Source organism: Rhagoletis pomonella, unplaced genomic scaffold, assembly GCF_013731165.1.
Source record: "Rhagoletis pomonella isolate Grant_MI unplaced genomic scaffold, Rhpom_1.0 Rhpom_scaffold_00009, whole genome shotgun sequence".
Taxonomy (NCBI): Eukaryota; Metazoa; Arthropoda; class Insecta; order Diptera; family Tephritidae; genus Rhagoletis; species Rhagoletis pomonella.
Window position 1 is genome coordinate 18,170,499 of NW_023458563.1, and position 18,404 is coordinate 18,188,902.

At 45.0% G+C, this 18,404-nt stretch overlaps 1 protein-coding gene across 1 annotated transcript in view; it reads right to left on the minus strand.

Moving 5' to 3' along the window:
- Positions 1 to 2,277: 2,277 nt before the first annotated feature.
- The window catches only part of LOC118745612 (inactive rhomboid protein 1-like), a 124,688-nt gene continuing 108,561 nt past the window's right edge, over positions 2,278 to 18,404 (minus strand). Inside the window, exons 2-3 of the mRNA XM_036479123.1 lie at positions 2,751 to 6,758; positions 2,278 to 2,670 (exon numbers count right to left, since the gene is read on the minus strand). Of these exons, the coding sequence (XP_036335016.1) occupies positions 2,320 to 2,670; positions 2,751 to 6,665 (4,266 nt within the window). The 5' untranslated portion in view covers positions 6,666 to 6,758 and the 3' untranslated portion in view covers positions 2,278 to 2,319. The remainder of the gene's footprint in view (positions 2,671 to 2,750; positions 6,759 to 18,404) is intronic.

Sequence of the window (18,404 nt, forward strand, 5' to 3'; positions counted from 1 at the left end):
GTCCTTTTAAAATTGTATTCTTGATTATTTTTGAAATTTTGCAATATTTATTTAAAAAAAATACATGTTAAGGACTAATATAGACTCGACAACATCCTCGAATATAGTCCTTCTAACTTTATTAGCTTGAAATAAAAAAAATTTATTAAAAGGGCAAAGCAATTGACGTTTTGGAAGTCAGCCTATATATTTAATTATGAATGGTATGGTCGCATTACATCAACTTTGGTGAAGCAATTGGAGCGTCTATTCTTTGCACTATATCGACTTTGTCGCATTTGTTTTTTGGCAATTAAACGGCCATAAAGACAGTTAGATAAAGAAAACAATAGAGGCAAAAATTGCCGAAGCCAAATTTGCCTTAGTATCGGGTTTCGATACGAGTATTTGTTTCTCCATACCTACTCAGTACTTGGTTCAAAAGTATCACTGCCAAAATTACTTGTTCGAAAAGTATCGAGTATGTACTTGTATTTATCGTATCGCTTCATCCCTAATTACACAAAGACGAAAAAAATTTATCTTAAAACAAGGCGACGTTTTTGATCTCAAATATTAGGATAATAATTATTTTGGGTCTCTGAAATAAACCCATTTATTTATTATTTATTTTATGGTAGGAGAGCTTCTCAAACAATATAGAAGACATTTTTTCGATTAAAGTTGTTGAAAAGTAATGAGTATCTGAATCCGGGGATCCCGGGATTGTCCTAACGACATCCCGAAAATCTCGGGATCGTAAAAAGCTTAAAAATTAACATCCCTAGTATGTACGCATATTATAAAGCTCTCTTACTTTACCGTCTCTATCTAATGGAATGTGCACAGAACTTAGTTAGATGCACACGTGGAAAAATTACTACTCTTATGGCGTTTTCAAGAATGATAGAAAAGAAGACTGCGCCCTCAACGTTTCGGTATCTTTTTTAGTTTGAGTTAGCCAGCTTCTTTGATGTGACGTCATAAACGAAACGAAAATTTACCACAAAGAGCGACCAACTAGCAATTAAGTGAAAAAGGTGATTATTTCAAATTTAGTGTTCAGTGGCGAGTTTTAATAATGATTGGGGTGTGCACAGTTCGTTCCAAATAGTGTCTCAAAATGTAGACTTCTACATTTTAAGACGTTTTCTAACCGTAAAATCTGTGGTGTTGTTGTTTCCCATACAAAATTGTAAAACGACGCCGTCTACATTTTGTCACACTCAAAGGTATGTTTTTTACGCGTCTACATTTTGCAACCTCGCAGCAGGGTGCATTATGGCAATACTAATCACATTTTTTTATTTATTGGGCACGTGTTATGTATTTGCATTTAATTTGAGTGCAATTTCTGATGAAAAGAAACAAATCAAGGAAAAGAAATAACAAATATTAGGAATTGGTAATTATGTTAAATAATTACAATCTTCTTTTCAATCGTTCTTGGGTGTTTTCTTTTCTCGAAAAAATGTTACCTCTTATGTGGCAACATTTTCAGAGTGCAACACAGAAAGAGCTCGCAATATGCATGTGAAGATGCTGAGAAAAGAACACCAAAACTTGATAGCCCTGGTGCAGGGCAGAATAAATGCAACATTATTTCGAGAAAAGAAAACGCTATAAGATTTCATACTGCCAAAGTTATAAAATATAGCAGAATCTTAAAACTTCGAGTCTCTTGAGGCTGGGTAAACGTTAATCCAAAATTTTTCGTGCTGACACATTTACTAGGTCTTGGTCGATCTTTTCCTCCGATTTGTGGTGTGCGCCTTGACGTTGTCCTACACTTTTACGCCGACTCCGATTGGCAAATTGTTTTAGTGAAACGATTTTTTCATGGCAGAATACACTTGGAGGTGTGTCATTGCCAGCCGAGGTGCGACCGCTTACAAAAAACACTTTTCCTCGGACCAGAGTTCGAACCCTGGCGGTCACCAAACTTTATTTCAACATATCTGAAATTTCGCATTTTGATTCAACTCGCCGAAAATAAAAATAATGGGTTTGCAGCATTGTAATTTTCAACTCTGCGTTTTAAGGTATACCCTAGGCTATGTTTACTCTCCAACTTAGAGGGGAGCATTCAAAACCATTAGAAGTGATGGAAGGAGCAGTGTTGTCGGTTACAACTACATCCTATAAGAATACTAGCCCGGGTGCGTCTTGCAAATAAACCTCCACTCTAGTAAAGTGGCCTCAGCCGAACTACTTCTCACTTATTATAAATCAGTTGGAGCTACAGACGTCCAAAAAAACTTTATTTAAACACTTTCCCATTTACCGAGTTGTTTAACGATTTTAGAATAAATCCCTGGCATCCTGAGATTGCAAATTGTTTTAACATACCTGCGAACACAGCGAAGCCTCTTCGTGGAAATATCCATTGACGAAATCACAATATTCACGGGTGGTAATGCGGCATTCTCCATAGACTCCAGTGCAACACGGATGGCCTATCACCTCACACACCATATGCTCTGCGGTGTGATCTTTGTAGCGAAAACGTTGTGAAAAAGAATTCGTTTTTCGGCAGATGGGCCATTTCGTGATATCGTCTGGCCATTCGTATGGCGCTATGGATGCTGGTGCATCACAATACTTTGGATCCAGACCACAAACCGAACCGGATATACGACCGCCTGGTCCCGATTCTCCAGGTGACCATTTCTTCCAAGTCGATATAGATTTCTGTAATTATATAGGAATAAGCAAGGGCCCATACAAATTCCTTATTCCTAAGAATGTTTATTAAAGTATGTATCACTCACGGTTGGGAAAAGTCCGCGCACGGAGCAGTCCGCTTGTGAACTTTGTACACATCCAGAATCATCATTTCGAATACAGCAAGCTGTTTCACGTTCTTGGCGCCGCGTCTTCAACAGTACATCAATGATGCGAACATCACTGCGCATGCAGGTGGCAAACTTCGCACCCATATGCACCAAATCATTGTTCCTGGGCCCAATCCAAACATTTCGCTGTTCTGTGTGCTGCACTGTTTGCAAGCTAAGGCTGGTGACCAACACCTGACCAGTTTTCTGTTCGACCCCAATGCCGATAGGTCCGATACCGTAACATATAAGTGACAATAATAGCACCAAAATCTGCACTGTATTAATCCAGTAAGTAAAAAATGGCCGGTGATCGGCACGATCGTCGAGATCGGTAACAGAAAATAATTTCACCTTACGCTGAATCGGGCGTCGGGAGTTCTCTAGTACTCCATCGAGCAGCTGCGCCGAAATTCGATAGCCACGTGTCCCGTTCGTGGAATGTACATTTGGCAGTGATGATGCAGTAATCTGACCGGCGATCGCTGACTTCTTTGTCTGCTGTGAGCTACCAGCCATACTACAGACATTGCTCAGCTGCTGCCCGCCTAAGCCAACGCTAATGCTGACTCCGCCACCGCTGTTTGATGCTTGTGCTGATGCAGTTACTTGCTCATTATTTGTGGTCGCATGCGAGCTGCCGCCTATTACAGAAGAAGTGCGCCAACCGTGCACGCGTTCACCCATGTATATCTGTCGATGATGCTCAATCACTTTCGCACCGCTATTAGCTATCATAGTGGATCCGCCGGTCCTCATAAAGCCGCCCGTGACCAGCGATTGCGGCAGGGAGATGCCAGCTGCACTATTGCTGTTGTTGTTGCCGTTTAAGTTCCCACCGCCCACGGCTTGCTCAGTGCCAGCCGAGTCGAAAAACACTTCGTCGTCTTGCAACGCTGAAAGGCATTCGAAAGCGTCACCTGAGTTGTCGATACCATTAATATTATTTATGTGAGCTGGCGCAAAGCTGCGAGACCACTGCCGACAGTTACGCGTCTGCCGCCTATTTAAGGTATGAACAATAAATGTTAGGCTCGACATTATCATGGTAGCTACGGTCGCTTTGCGCTCAATATGATCACCTATTTGAAAGTCGGCATACAAGAAATGCCGTCGGCGTGTCGAGTATTCGATTGCCAATTCATTGTCTTCCGTATCGTGAGCGGGTAAAATATCAGGTCGTTCCGAATGATGATGGTGATGTTGATGGTACTGTTGGCTTGTACCACCGGAGCCACCATAGCAGTTCACACGGTTATTTGCTTCGCCGGAATTGTTATTGCTCATTTCCGCATGCAGCTCGCTGTCGGTCTTCAGCGCACCAAAGCGACGGAGAGCGAGACGTCGTTGACGGCCTTGCCAAATAGCAAACTCTTCAGCTTCCGAGCTGGCATCTACGCCAAAGAAGCGCGCTATCTCTTTGCGTATATACTGGCTGAAACGTTTCTTACGCGAAAAACGCTGCATTTTCTGCTGTTGCTGCATTAGGGGTTGTTGTAATGGCGACGACTGCTGTGGCTGATGCATAACTTGTTGCTGCATTGACTGCATTAGCTGCTGATGATTGAACGAACGACTTCCCCCCACGGCTTTATGTTGTTGCTGGGGGCCGCCTATACTGCCTAGGTTGCCGCTAACCACTCCAACATGTTCTGTGACTGTGCCCTGGGTTATGACATTTTTCGGTTGCTGTTTCTGTGACTTTTGCGCAATGTATATTTGCTCGATCTGTTGCTGTTGCAGATGTTCGACCCCACCCCCAATGCTACCATCATCCATTTTGCTCGGAAATGGAATGTGTGAACTATGTGCACCAGCCACCGATGGCGAGAGAGGGGATATATGTGACTCACTGGTAGATGGTGTCAATGTAAGTGACGCATGGTCTAGAACATTCTGTAGGAAACCGCCGTTGCAATTATTCATACCACCAACAGCGCCGGTGCTAATGACATCCATCATCTGTTGTAGTGGTATGGGACTGATGGGCCCCGTTGTTTGTGTCGTTTGGTGTACGCCCGTTGTGCGGCGTACTGTGTTGCAATGCAAGCAAGTCGTGGCTGCGCCCGCATTGGAATTCATGCTGCTGCTGTTAGCTCCATTTCCGGAGTTGCCTTCTATTTGTGTAACGGGTGTGGAAATACGACCGCCAATCGGGCCGACAGCCGTTGCAGTCGCATTTATGTATTCAATGCTTGGCGTCCGTTGAATGTAATCACTTATCACATTTGTATTATTTGCGCGTGCAGAACTCGTCGTATTCAACCGGCTGACTCCTACCACATACATGCCGTTACAGTTGTTGCCAGGGACAGTTGTCGGTGATGCAGTAGACGACCTACCTGACACCGAACCAGCAACAGAGCCCGCCAAGGTCGATGAAGAAAGGCATGAACCAGTGCCATTAACCTTAGTAGACGCCGAATGACCAGTTGTTTGCATTTGTTGATCGTGCAAGATGAGTATGGAAGAATCTTTGCCTATCGCAGAAGTGCATTTCGAGTTTACCATAACGTTTGTATTACCACTATAACAAGCGCTACTGTTATGGCCACTGCGACCGCTGTGACTACTATTTCCATAGGTTGGTCGCGTCCGAGGTGAAGTGGCGTAATAGTCGGTTACGGAGAGTGGTCGATGTTCGAGATTATGGGTCAAGGGCGAGGTATTTAAATTGGTTGTCTGCGTCACAGCTGGATTGTGCGGATCATTGGTGCAGCATTTCATTCGAAAGCGATAGGGCAATGTGTTGACATGTTGCGTTGTGTGACCGCCGGTACCGTTTACGCCGACTACGTTGCTGTTGGTTCCGCATTTGCTTAGGGTTTGTGGTGTTTGTGGTGGTGGTGGCTGCATCGATATGTCAGTGTATAGTTCGTTGGGCGGTGGAGGGGTCGGTACGTACCGCTTGACTGGCGTGTGCACTGTCGATGAAAGGTAAGTGTATGTGTCGCTTGCCACCAGCGGCGTACTTTGTGTCAAAAAGTGTGCGGAAGTAACGTATCGTGCGGCACTGGAAGGCTGTGATGTGACTGCGCCTGTAGCAGATGCATACGCGTTTTGGCTGCCAACGCTGGATGGGTTATTCAACACCAGTGATTTGGGTGTAGGCACCTCACGATATCGATCCGACAAGCGAAACCGCGTATTCGGTGAAATTGAACACTGTTGCATGCTGCTTACGTACTTTTGCGTGAAGTTTGTGACACAACCACTATTAGCAGCCAGCGGTGATGTTGATGTAGAAGATGATAGTGATTGCGCGGCGTAATGAATATGCTGAGGTTGCTGTTGATGTTGATGATGCTGCTGTATATTTGCTTGTTGCGACTGTGCGTTTCCGTTAGCGCTGCTATTGCCTTCGGCGCTATCGTAATTAGCGTATGTTGCGTGCATTTCCAGGCAACTTACATTACCATTTGCACCACATATCTGTGCACTTTTCGGTGACGCAACTCCCATTATGTATCTATCGTTGTTTGGAGCTGGAGATGGCGGTGGCAGACAGCAATTCGTTGCGTCATCGTATCCCGTGATCGGCTGAATCGATAGTTTGCCATGGTGGTGTAGAAACATCTCGTTCGGGTGCGGACTGTACCGGCCACCTGTTGAGCCAGTATCGCTGCAGCTATTTCCAGCCACGACATCGTTATCGTTAACCATCTGCAGCTGCGGCTGATAGCCAAGCATTGACTTACAGCGCGCGCCGCACACATTACTGCTGCTTACGATGCGTCCTCTGCTGCTGCCACTGTGGCCACCAGTTTGAGATGCGGCGGTTGCTGTGTGATGCACATGGTGGTGTAGATGATGATCGCTTTCACTGCAGTTCGATGGATTCGGTGAGATCATGCTTCGACAACGAAGTTGGCAGTAATTGCAACGGCATCAACGTCAGTGATTACTGGCGCGAAGTATCCTGTGCAGTAGTAGTGCAACAGAGACCTTAAAAGAAATAAACAAAGTAAAAATTAAACGACTCTCTTTATGTGCCTGTATATATATTTGTATGTATATATTGTTTACAACAGGTATAAGAGCTAGAACTAACAGCTATATTCAAGCGCTTTCAGTATGATAGCATTCAAATATCTATGTAATATGTTTTGCATTTTTTATCCTATTCATTCAGGCTTGGCAGCGACAATATATAGAAGCTCTTGCGTTTAAGGGAGACCTCCAATTAAATATAACTCCGAAGAAGACAATATGGCTCCTTTACTAACAAAAACAGTTCCCGCAACAAAAATTTCCCAGAGTGAGACGTCGGGTCTATCTCTGATAAAGAAAGGCACGGTGGAATGCAGGGTTCTTCGAACCATCCTAAGCTGCAGGCGATCATGGCATCTTTAAATCATAAATTCAAAAAAGCACTGATATCATCGATCACCCGGTTTGTCTATTTTGGACTGGTTATACTTGAGAGTACATCCCGTGTAAATGGCAGAAGGTATCCGTCTGACTTAATCTTAAATCTGGCAACCGTTCCTAAATCATGTAAACCTATATGTTTAACTTCCTTTAAACTTAAGGACATCGAAAGTTAGTTAAACCTACTCACAAGGGAAAAACTCAGAATTTATGCTGCCCTAAACTGAGCGCTTATATCCAAATTAAATTGGCGGATTCCGCCCTACAGTACTTGGTTAGTAAACCGATCATCGAGTCTAAGGAGTTTCCTCTGTTTGCTTTCTTAGACACCCCTAAAAGGCTTTCGCAAAGTGAGCTCGATTTTAAAAAATATTTAAGAAATTTAATTCTCATTACTAAAGTTATATTGTATATTTTTCCCCATGTTTCTCTACGAAATAAGAAAAAAGGCATTATTAGCAATTTTAGCAACTAATCGGCAGTGTTGCCACTTGAGAATATTTTTATGTAACAAAATACCTAGGAAATCAGTTTCCCAACTATAAAACATTTTTCCATCATTAAAACGAAATTTCTTGAATTCACAGATTTTTTAGCCACACAAATTAGCAGTAAAAATTAAAATCTTTCTGTTAAGATAGGCAATTTTTCGTTAAATTTCAACAGCTGATCGACCATGGCTTTGGGAAGTGAGAAAGCTCATACTTGTGATAACTCTTACGTGTGACCGAAATGAAATCAATTTTTGAACGTGGAAACGCAAAGTAACCCAGCCAGCAAAGAAACGTAAGTTTTGCTGACAGTGCAGTCTCTTACATTTTTCGTATCCGGAAACGCACAGAAAACGACTACAGTTTTCGATAATTCACGCATTCAAAATCGTTCAAAAAACAGTGCGATTTTCGTACCCAGAAAAAAAACAGAAAACGATACAGTTTTCCTTCATTTTCGTATCTGGAAAACATTCGAATATGATGACGTTATTTGAAAGCAATAACTGTATTTTACTTTTTCAAGCGGAAGTGGCTGAGTGTGCGAATAGTGTGCTAGTATTTGTTAGCTTTCAGAAGATTTCCTTAATTTATCTTTTTTCGAATTATGAAAAAGCAACAGACAAAAACGGATCCGTTTCAAAACAATTTTCGGTAATTTTCAGAACATGTGTACGTTTCTGTCGCATACTTCAGTGGTTAAAGTATCTGAAAATGGAATCGGTTAAAGGACAACAATCCGCATTTCATCGACTTTTGTTTCCTTTACGGTTCAGTTTTCGGTTTTTTTGCTGGCAGTAATGCGAACAAATTTTAGTACTCGTCATTGCCTCCGCTAGGTCAGGCACCTTGCCGTTGGTGCGGGGGCTTAGTCAAATCACGACCAGACCTTATCATCGGGTGGTAGTGTAAACGTGTCTCTACCTCCGGGTACTGTGCGAATGTACTCCATTTCCTATGGTTCGGTCTGCTTGTAAGCGATGACCAAGAACTGCCGACCCCCTAGTCCAGGGTGTTAAGCGACACCGTGCCCATTGGAAGGTTTGCAGCCAGGGGGTTTACCAGACCGGCTGTATTTTACCGGCGCCTTCCTGACACCGGGCCGCCTCAGGGAGTAACGGTGGCCTTGCTGCGGCATGGGGTGCTGCCGTTTTGGACCACTTGAATTCCCCTTTTTATGAACTAGACCACTGCGCCTGCCTCGTTGGGCAGGTTGTCGTACGAACAAGATGAACACAAACAAACAAAAACAAAATCAAAAACAAAATCAAAAACAAAAACAAAACCAAAAACGCAGTTCTACTGACAAAACTTCGAGTGGTGGAGGGGATTCGAAACCGATCCATCTCTTCCGGTCCTCTTTAAACGAGGCGGAATCGACTCGTGGGCAGGGTGGGGCAGCTGCTGCTACAGGGTGCAGTAAGAGATCGGAGCCGACCCCCTCGTCTGCACTTGTCTGTGGTGGTGTCGTTGGGAACCCACCGCACCTAGACTCGGGGTTAGGGGCGCGGGCGAATTCGCCTGCATGCAGGACGGAGGCGGGGCCGCAGATGCAATCGACTGCGGCTCAGGACGTAAGGGCAATAGACAGTGTGGCCGGTACCAGCCAAGGACTTGTGGCTTAATCTGGGGGAAATCCCCCCGTCAGGCCTAAACGGCACGCTGGGCCGGCCAGGAAAGCACGCGATGACCGTCGCTGGGCTACCAAGACCCTGGAGCGCTACGGCGAGCAGGGTCCTGCGCAGCTATCTGAGCAGACCGCGCGATCGCTCGAGTGGGCCAGGGGGGGTGCTAAGCGACGGCCAGGAGGACTGTGGTGAGGGTCTTTCTGTGGATGCGAGCGCATCCCGTATTGACCCTGTCAAGCGGCAGAGATCGCAGGAGGGGGAAACCGCCCTCTCCAAGAAGCCCAGAGCGGGAGGGACGCCTAAGCTCTTTAGCGAGATCGCTAAACAGGCGGGCTCTATCACTCTGGGCGTTATGGATCGAGGTAAGGAGGACGGGGCCATCGCCAGGGAAGACTGGAGGAAGGTGTCGTCAGCCTTATCAAGAGTTTTCAGGAGGGTGGTCAGGGAAAACCCGGGGCCAGCGCCGCGGTGCGAGAGTGCTGGGTGGCACCAGGGTATGTTTAAGAAGGTGGTCTGCGCCGACGAGCAGTCGGCCTCGCTCTACAGGGCGGCAGAGGCGTTGGTCGTGGAGGTGTGGAAGGGAGCCATACTCGAGATTGTGGTCAAGGGGGAACTTCGCTCGCGTCCGCGTGCTCGGGTCTGGCTTCCCTCAGCACCTTCCACGCTGAGGGAGGTGGAAGATATCTTCCGCTACTGCAACCCGGACCTTCCAGCGCACAACTGGAAGGCAATCCAGTTTGAGAGTTCCGACGGTGACTCCCGGCAAGCGCTGATGCTGCTGAATACGGAATATCTCAAGCCTCCCGCCGAAAAACCGGGAGTAATTTACTATGGCCTCGAGAAGGTAGTCATGAAGGTCTACCAGACTGACTCCTGGGGAGATGACAAGCCTGTTTCGGTTGCGCTGGCTGGCGTAAACACGAATCCGGAGAATGTCCCCGTAGGTATGGAGGTAGAATCTGTCATGCCGGACAGTGACAGTATTGCTGGCCCTCCTTCATCTGGGGGCCCGCTGTTCGACAGGGTGGAGGAGGAAGTGCTCCTTGCGTCCGATGGGAATGGCGCCTGCGGAGGGGTGCTGGAGAGGATTTCGGAGGATGAATATTCTTCAGATCAATCTTCAGCACTCTAAGGCGGGGTCAGCCAACCTCTTAATCCGCCTTGAGCAAGGTGGAGTTGATGTAGTCCTGATCCAGGAGCCGTGGCTGAGCAGCTGCAATAAGGTTACTGGTATCGGGACGAGGGACTATAGACTGGCGGTGCAGCGGGACGCAGGTAGACCTCGATCCTGCATGCTCATCAGGAAGGAACTTAATGCTTTTATTCTGCCTCTTTCAGCGATGGTGACATTGTGACGGTGAGCCTGGAGGATGCAACCGGAGAACTCTGGTTGATCTCCGCTTATATGGCGCGCGAAGACGGGGTGCAGCCACCTCCGCGCTAATAAGGAATGCGGTGGCAGAAGCTAGACGCAGGAGGGTCGCGTTGTTATTGGGTCTGACGCGAATTCCCATCATACGATTTGGGGCAGCTCTGACATCAACACTAGAGGTGAGTCACTCTTTAACTTTACTCTAAATGAAAATTTATGTATATGTAACAGGGGGCGACCCCACTTTTGTAACGGCAAGTAGAGAAGAGGTTTTAGATATCACGCTGGCCTCTTCTGCTATAATGTCCCGTATATCTGGCTGGAGAGTCCTTAGTGACCACTCCTTCTCCGATCATCGGTACATACAATTTGCTTTGGACGAAGCGCGTCCTAAGCACGAACTTACAGGAATCTGAGGAGAACCAACTGGGACTCATACTACAGAAGTCTGCAGGAAATGCTTCCGGTTGCGCCCGTAAGAGGCGGGACCTGGACTGAAACCGAAATTGACGAATTAATTGGTGTGTTCACCACTTCAAGTAAAAGGGCCATTGATATGTCTTGTCCCCTGAGTTACCACAAAGGTAAGATAAAACCGCTCTGGTGGTCGGAGGAGCTCTCCGATCTTACGGCTTCGAGCAGAGGCCTTTTCAATAGGGCCAGGAAGAGAAAATTAGCCTCCGACTGGGCACTGTATAAGATTGGGCTTGGGATGTATAAGTCCGAGATTAGGAAAGCGAAGAGGACGTCGTGGAATGTCTCGGAAATCCTAACCGTGGATCGCCTTCTGTGGGCCATTAGCTCGTTCCTGCCCTTTAAGGACCCGGGCCCCGATGGCTTAATACCGGCCCAACTGCACAAGTCTGCAGAAGTGTCGTGCCGCTGGTTGATGCCCATTTTCGAGGGCTGTTTGGCTAAGGGTCATGTTCCGGTCCCTTCGAGGGTGGTCAGAGTGGTGTTCATTCCCAAGGCGGGTAAAGCCTCTCATGTATCACCCAGGAATTTCAGGCCGATAAGTCTCTCCTCGTTTCTTTTGAAGACGCTGGAGAGGCTGATTGATCTGCATTTAAGGAGCGGGATCCTCAGGGAGCGCCCTTCCTTGGATCAGCATGCTTATTGCAAGGGCAAGTCTGTCGAAACGGCCTTACACACGGTCGTTGAAAATATTGAGCAATCATTCTCGCAGAAGGAATTTTCCGTCGGTGCCTTCCTTGATATCGAGGGGGCATTTAACAATGTTTTGCCTGAGGCTGTAGTTAACTCCCTAAATAAGCTAGGAGTCGGAGCCGACCTTGTCAGGTTTATTTACGGATTGCTTTACAATAGAACTGTCGCGACAGAGTGGGGCAGGGCTTCTATCCGGAGGAGTGTGAGTTGAGGTACCCCGCAAGGGGGAGCTCTCTCGCCGATGCTTTGGGTCGTTGTAATCAATTACCTGCTGGTGTCTCTGGAAAGAAGTGGCTGTCGGGTGGTTGCCTATGCCGGTGATGTACTATTGATAACAAAAGGAAAGTTTCCAGAAACACTGTTTTATCTTATGCAGGGCTTGGTTGAGAACTGGGCTTTTAGCTGCGGGCTGGGTGTAAATCCCAGCAAAACGGAGCTTGTTTTCTTTACTAGGAGGTATAAGATACCGAATTGCCGTCTTCCCTCAATGGGTGGTCTTCCTATAAGGCTCTCTGATAGGGTGAAGTACTTGGGCTTGATCCTTGACAGTAAGATTTCCTGGAAGCCTAACGTGGAGGAAAGAGTCAAGAAGGCTACAGTAGCACTGTATTCTTGCAGAGGGGCCATTGGCAAGCGCTGGGGCCTTTCGCCGAAGGTAGCGCATTGGCTTTATGAAACTATTATCTAGCCAATCTTATTATATGGGGTACTCGTCTGGTGGAACGCACTCGACAAGGCCTACATCGTCAAGCAGCTGGAGAAGGTGCAAAGAGGTGCGTTAATTGGAATCAGTGGGGCACTTCGAACAACACCTACTGTTGCGCTTAATGCCATGTTAAATTTTGTGCCTATAGATTGTGTAAAATTAAGAGCCCGGATCGGAATAAAGTACCAAAGATGCGGTTATAGTGGCGTTTAATAGTGAACTAAACTCTTAAGACTAATTACAATTATGTTATACCTAGCAAGGCTGTGTCTTATATCGTGTTAGGTGAGAGTGAGTAAGTTAAATGTAAATGAAATGTGTTTGTGTTAGTGAATGTATGTTAATCTCGTAGTTTGTGATTTTCTACATCCTGGGCCCCGGGAAATGTTGTTGCAATCTCGAGCGGATACAAATGCTGCACAGACCGCCTTAAAATTTGCTTATTTGCCAGTTCCACATCACATGCTCTTATGCGGCCGTCTCTGCCCATGTAGCTTTGACGATACCAATTTTCCACAAAAGTCTTGATTTGAGCTCATCATACACGAATACTATGTCATCTTCATTAATACTACGACTTGGCCCGTTCTTGCAATGGTGTATGGATCGAAGCTGGTTAAGATAATCCTTGTGCCACCGCTTTAAGTAACGTTTAAGCAATGACTGCTGCAAATACCAAGACTGCGTCAGCGACGTAATATCTGGCACTAACTCAAGATGTACAGCTCGTACAGCTGCACATGTAAACAGCATAATGTACACCTTGTGTCCTTGGTCATTGTTGCCGTTAACATACAACGGCCCAGCGAAATCCACTCGGGTTGTCTCGAAAGGCCTCGAAGTCATTATTCGCTTGGTTGGTAGTACTGTCCATGGCTCAGAAGCACTTTTTCCATGGAGACGCTGACAAATCACACACTTGCGCAGGATTGTCTTAATTACTTGCCTCGCCTGAATGACCCAAAAACGATTTCGAAGCTGTGCTAGAACGGCGTTTACACCACCATGAAAAGTTGATTGATGAGCTTCTAATATCAGCAGCACACTTAAATGAGACCTCTTCGGCAAAATTATTGGATCTCGTTTTGAAACGCTTTGCTCATATTTAGGAAAACGACTATTTAACCGCAGTATACCATCTGTCAGATAGGGGTTTAACGACGATATTTTTGATGAGTGATTAACTTGTTGTCCGTTCGATAATATTTCGTACTCTTTGCTGTAAAAATTTCGCTGCGTGTGTTCGATCCAGTACATCTCGGCTTTTTGTAGTTCTTCAAACGTTATTTCATCGACTTCACAATATTGTATATACTTTCGATTGCTTAACTGTTGGTTAGTCGACTTTCTCTTAGAACGTTTTACAAAACGAAATGCGTATGCAGTTACTCTTAAAAGCTTTTTTAGACTGCTATAATTTTCAATGGTAGTAATTGGTGCAATTACTAGCTTATTTCGCTCGATGTGATTGGCAGTATTCAAAACTGATGATCTATGAATTTCAAGCTTCGCTGGCCAGTTTTCTTCATTTTCTCGAAGCCAGCTTGGCCCGAACTTCCAAATATTGGACTCAAGCAGATTTTTCGCCTTTATACCTCTGGTCAGCAAATCCGCTGGATTAAGCTTGCCGAAACAATGATGCCAATCATATATGTTCGACATTTGTTTAATTTCTGTTACTCTTGCCTTTATATACGGTTTAGGTTTTCGCCCACAGCCATTTATCCAGTTTAATGCAATACTTGAATCCGTCCACAAATAAACTGCGGATATTTTAACGCACAAGCTTTTTACAAGGGTTTCTTCAATCTTGCTGCCATCAAAGCTGCTGTTAACTCCAATTTAGGTAACGTTAATTCTACTTCCTTATTATTTTCGGAAATTGGGCTTACTCGATTTTTTGAGCACACAATATTAGTGAGAATTCGTCCGGTTGGCATTATTTGTCGACAATAAGCCACTGCTCCATACGCCTTCGGGCTCGCATCAGAAAAGATGTGCAATTCCAATATCGATTCACTGCCTGCTGACAAACATCGATCAACACAGAAAGTTTCTAGTAATGCAAGCTCTTCTTGCCACTGTGAAAATGCACTCTGAGTTTCGCCATCCATTATGACATCCCATTCTTTCTTTTGACGCCAAACTTCTTGCAGTCGAATTTTTATTCTAACCGTGAATGGGCCCAATAGCCCCAACGGGTCGTAAATTTTGGCCATTGCTTTTAAAACGTTACGTTTTGTAGCTCGTAGTGTTTGGATATAATCATTACAAGATTTTACATCTACGGAAATTTTGTCGTTTACAGTGCACCATGCCAACCCAAGAATTTTTTGCTCTGCTATGCCTACTTCCTCTGTAGAAACCTCTCGCCTTACGTCCACGTCGTTAGAGTTCCATTTTCTTAAGTTAAATTTCGCAGCTTCCATCACGGTTTGAGCTTGTTTAGCAACATGCATTGCTGCTTCTGTGCTTGGTTCGCTGAATATAAAATCGTCTACGTAAACGACGCTTTGAGTTTTTCACACAGTATGCTCAAGTCGGCCTGCTAAACTCTTTTCGCGCGATTGCAACTTTGCAATAATTGTGATCGCCTTGTCGTCATAGTCTAGCACTGACTCGCATTCCTTCTCCATATCCTCCTGTTTTATTATTTTTCTCATGGCTACGTCCGCCTTTTTTAAATTTTCATGCGCATTCCTTAACCTGTGCAAGAGAGTCCCCACGTTTTCAAGCAATGTTTGTTTTTCACTTCATTTGGAAAAGTCTGTGTTTTCCAAGTACTCAGTAGCTTGATTAATAAGCTTTGTTAGCTGACCACGACAAGTAGCCCGATGGACCGATTCCATTTTTCACCTTACAATGGCACTTCAATATTCGTTACCACGGTTGCTCGTGTTTTATGTAAATTTATTGTTTTAAAGAATATCGTCGTTGTTTTTCCTAGAGCTCACTATAAAATGCACACCCGGTATAGTTTACTGAAATTCGCTATTTTAAACTAATTGCCCGCTCCCGGGTTTCGGTACCATGTGTAAAATTAAGAGCCCGGATCGGAATAAAGTACCAAAGATGCGGTTATAGTGGCGTTTAATAGTGAACTAAACTCTTAAGACTAATTACAATTATGTTATACCTAGTAAGGCTGTGTCTTATATCGTGTTAGGTGAGAGTGAGTAAGTTGAATGTAAATGAAATGTGTTTGTGTTAGTGTATGTATGTTAATCTCGTATTTTGTGATTTTCTACATAGATAAAGCTGGCTGGGTTGCCGCTCCGCGTACCGCAGTAAGGCTAAGAGGGGTGGGCTTGAAGTTCACCTCAAGCTATGGGCACTCCAGAATTCTAAGAGACTTCGGGTTCCTACCGACTCGGACAGACCACGGTGAGGGAGTGTTTGACTTCCCTATCGAAAGCGTTTGTTTACTTTGCTATTAAGCTTATTTGGGTTCCAGGCCACATCGAAATCACTGGCAACTGCAAGCTTGCAAAACAGGGAACCCTCGAGGAATTACTTTCGGATAGGGAGGGTCTGGGGCTCCCCTGACCTCGTGTGGTCTGCTTCTGGACAGATGGGCGTTTAGTCAGCTCAGCGAGCGCTGGGCGAAGACCTTGGAGTGCAAGGTGACAAAGTCTTTCTGGCCACGGGTGGACCGGGGGCGGTCTGGGGAGCTCTTGAGACTAAGCAAGCTGCATCTCTCACTATTGGTGGGAGTGCTTACTGGTCACTGTGTGATTGGTAAGGCTGAATGTTGCGGATAACCCTTACTGCACCAGCTGCATGGAGGATTATGAGGTGGAATCATCTCAACATCTGCTGCTCTGGTGCCCCGCCTTTGCGAGCCTAAGGTTTAAGCACCTTGGGTCGCACTTTTTTCGCACTCCCGATGAGCTCTGGGGAGTGGACATCAGTCCACTGAAGAGCTTCGTTGTGAGCACTGAGCGTTTCTCCGGCAAAAAGCCATAGGTGTCGTCTTTCTTCCATAGCTTCCTCCCTCTTTCCCCTACCCTCCCTGCATCCCTTTTTTCCCCTCTCCCTCTAAGAGCATCACAACGGACAGCTTAATCGAGTCCAAGTGTGCCTCCACATGCGGAGGCAGCCCGCTTACCTAACCTAACCTAAACTTGGTTGCATTTTCACACCATTTTTGCCTACAAAAAGCATCATCAAACCAACCAAACTACCAAACGAAAATTAAGCTACCAAGTTTGGTCCAATTGGATCAAAACGGCAACGCTGATAATCAGCCCTCTCGACTCAATTACTTGTGCCTCCTCTTACATTCGTACGACATGACCAAGCAATTGTAGCCGTTATGTTTTGATTCGCTGCATTATGTCCATGTCATTGTAAAGCTCATACAGCTCACGTTATATCATCTGCGGTACACATCCAAAATTTTGGGTGTCTCGCCATAAGCCATTGAGGTTGTTCACGCTTGCCTGGTTATCAGCTTATGTGGTTATGTGGTTATATATTTTATTCAATAAAATACACTACACAATAATAATTTTTAACCAGATAACCTAGTAACCAGGCAAGCGTGAACAACCTCATTGTTTATCACATCATAACTCGATAAATATTGGTTGCATCAAAAAACAACAATTAGTATTTTTTATTTATAAAGAGTGAGAGATTTATAAATTGTTTTCAGGGCTTCGGAGCAAAAGTTTTTTTTCATCGCTCCGCTCTAGCTCCGCTCCGGTATTTTATTTCGCTCCGAGCTCCGCTCTTAGCTCCGCTCCCGCTCCCAATAAAAATTTGTATTTATTTATTTAATTACTTAGTACATATCGAGCAAGAATCAAAAATAGTTTTGAAACAGTTAAGTTTTTGAAATTTTTCTTATTGAATTTTTCGTTCAATAGGCTTTCCATTCTGGCTGCTTTTTCATGGCTCGAAAAAATAAAAGAAGGAAGCGCCTGGCGGCATTCGAACCCGACACCTTCTGAAAGCTAAAGAACACTAGCACGCTCGTCTGCACGCTCAGCCCTTTCTGACTATGTATACATGGACTCCGTGAATTATGGCCACGTGTATTAAGACCGCGATCCAAAAAGGAAATTAGGCCGCGCGGTCATAATTCATTTTGCCAAGCGAAATTAGGACGCGATCAAAAAATGAAATTAGACCGCACGGGTATAATTCACTTTGACAAGTGAAATAAGGCCCCGATCAAAAAATGAAATTAGACCGCGCAGAAATAATTCATTTTGGCAAGTGAAGTTACACCACGATCAAAAAATTTTATTAGGCCGCCGAGCAAATAAAAAAGCGGACTTAATTCACGCGGTCAAAATTCCATCCCCATATAGAACACCTTTCGGAGTAGGCGGCCTTCGGCCGCGCTTAGGGATTATAAGTAGAATTCTCCTTTCTGTGTTGCCGAAGAAAACGGGCTGAACATCTTTTGCAGAGAACACCATTCTGCGTAGGCGGCCTTCGGCCGCGCTTAGGGATTATAACCCACACAAAGTAGAATTCTCCTTTCTGTGTTGCCGAAGAAGAGGAGCTGACTACCTTTTGCAGAAACACCTTTCTGCGTAGGCACCCTTCGGCCGCGCATAGGGATAATAACCCTCCTTTCTGTGTTGCCGAAGAAGAGGGTCGCGGAACACCTTTTGCAGATAACACCTTCCTTTATTTTTTGGTTTGATTCGTCGATCAAATGAAAAATTAAATTTATTTGTGATTTGATGCGGAAATTTAATTCTGCCAATCAAAAACAATCAAAAAATTGAATTAGCCCGCGCGGGCATAATTCATTTTGCCAACTGAAATTAGGCCGCGATCAAAAAATGAAATAAGGCCGCGCGGAAATAATTTATTTTGGGAAGTGAAGTTAGGCCGCGA